Source organism: Suricata suricatta, chromosome 3 (assembly GCF_006229205.1).
Source record: "Suricata suricatta isolate VVHF042 chromosome 3, meerkat_22Aug2017_6uvM2_HiC, whole genome shotgun sequence".
Taxonomy (NCBI): Eukaryota; Metazoa; Chordata; class Mammalia; order Carnivora; family Herpestidae; genus Suricata; species Suricata suricatta.
Genome location: NC_043702.1, coordinates 175,123,125 through 175,125,011, shown reverse-complemented (window position 1 = coordinate 175,125,011; position 1,887 = coordinate 175,123,125). Strand labels below are relative to the sequence as shown.

At 64.2% G+C, this 1,887-nt stretch overlaps 1 protein-coding gene across 1 annotated transcript in view; it reads right to left on the bottom strand.

Moving 5' to 3' along the window:
- Positions 1-1,887, bottom strand: part of SHE (Src homology 2 domain containing E) — a gene marked incomplete at its 5' end in the record, with an annotated part of 18,843 nt that extends 16,956 nt beyond the window's left edge. Inside the window, 2 exons of the mRNA XM_029933472.1 lie at positions 461-666; positions 1,480-1,887. Coding sequence (XP_029789332.1) covers positions 461-666; positions 1,480-1,887 — 614 coding nt within the window. The remainder of the gene's footprint in view (positions 1-460; positions 667-1,479) is intronic.

Below are 1,887 nucleotides of genomic sequence, written 5' to 3'. Positions count from 1 at the left end.
GAGGCGCCGTGACGTGCGTCTCGGCCTCCAGCGATCTGGAACCCTCCAAAGAGAAGGCTTCAGAGGTCTGAGAAACAGTCAGACCTGAAGAGCACCAGGGAGGTCTGAGTTCAAGAACCGATGGGCACGCAGGTCCCGCCAAGCGACAGTCAGAGTTCTGGTCTGTACTTGGCGCAGAGAAGCATCTGATCTCACAAGCAGAGAAAGGCGCCCCGGAGAGGTGCTGCTGGCTGCCGGTGGGTGCGGGAGGTCAGGGAGCCCCAGCCTGCCGGGCTCTCCTCAGGGGCAATTTCGTGGGGAGTGGGGGTGGGGACAAAAAGCACAGCCCCGTTATCAGTGCGGCCCCACAGGAAACAGCCCGGAGAGCATAGAGCATAAACTATGCAGCCGGCAGGGAAAACTCACTCCAACAGGGAGAAATGAGGATGGGGGCAGCCTGAGGACGGCCTGGCATCCAGACGTGGTGCCCGAGCTGCCACTGCCGGGCGCCTCGCCTCCGACCCCGCGCCGCCTGCCCCGCCAGCCGCATTCCCAGGAACAGACAGGGCGCACGGCACTCAGCCCCGCTGCCCCGCTGCCCGGCGGCCGGGGCAGCGCTAGCTCGTAGCTGGGTCCTTGGTCATCTTGCCCCTGGGTCCCCACCCCCGTGCCGGCGGCAGAGGCAAGCTGTGGAAGGAGTGCAGGGACGGACGGAGGTGCGGGAGCGCTGAGGCTCCTGGCTGCATCCAGAAGGGCAAGAGAAAGTTCAAGTTCCCACGACAGGAAGTGACAGCCTGGGCTGAGCTCTTCCCTCCCTTTTTCACACAGAAGAATCGGGTTAAAAAACAAGCAAACAAAACCCCACCGCATCTCTGAAAGAACAGGGTGGGTCTTCCCAAAAACCTCCGGGGGTGAGAAGCAGGAAACACCTCCCCTCCTGGGCTGTGATTTCCTTCAGGGCATTTCCTGGTCCCACTGCAGCCGAGCCCTGCGCCCCTCACCCAACTGGGGCTGCGCACCCCGCGTTCGCCCAGCGAACAGAAGGGCTAAGCCTTGGAGTGCTGGGCCAACTGCGGCCGGAACTTCCAAGCCAGCAGCCGGGCTGGGGGTGTGCGGTCAGCCTGCTCCCCGAGGCTCTGACACCCAAACCCATGGGGCTCTGGGGGAAACGTCTGACAGCGCTAGCTGTGCAGCCCCCTCTGGAGTTCAGAATCACACCACGTATATAAGGGGGTCGAATTCAACAAAGCAGGAAGGTCTCGTTCAATTACTCCTCCAAACTGCTAACAAAATTAAACGGAGAGCACGTTTTGGCTAAGTACCCCCTTCTTAGAACAAAGAATTTCCCAAGATGAAAAAAGCCAGAAACGACTTTAAATGGTATCTTAACTGCCCCCCCACCCGCCCCGCCTAAAGGAGCCTCGGGCCAAGCAGGTGCTCCCGCTCCCTCCGACGTCTGCCTCTGTAGGGACAGGTGTCCCCGGCAGGCCGCGTTCTTACCGTGTCTTGCTGCCTCAGGACCTTGCCCTTGTCCAGTTCGGGGCCCAGGGAGGCAGGGGAAGAGGATGCGGAGGAGGAAGAGGAGGAGGGGGAGTTGCTGCCGCCGCCGCCGCCGCCGCCGCCGCCGCCGTTCTTCTCCTGCGTGTCCACCTTGATGAGCCTGCTGATGTAGGTGCTGCAGCCCGCGCTCCTGGCCACGGCCCGGTGCGGCTCGTCCTCGGCGGCCCGCGAGTTCTTGCGGCCCTTGCCCGCGGCGGCCTGGATCAGGCCCTGCAGGCTGTCCCGGGGCGGCCGGCTGTCCCTAGGGGCGCCGCCGCCCGCCCTGCCGCTCCCCAGCTCGGCCGCCGAGTTCTTTCGGCCCTTGCCCGGGGCCGGCGCGGCGCCGCCCGCCTCTGAGTTCTTGCGCAG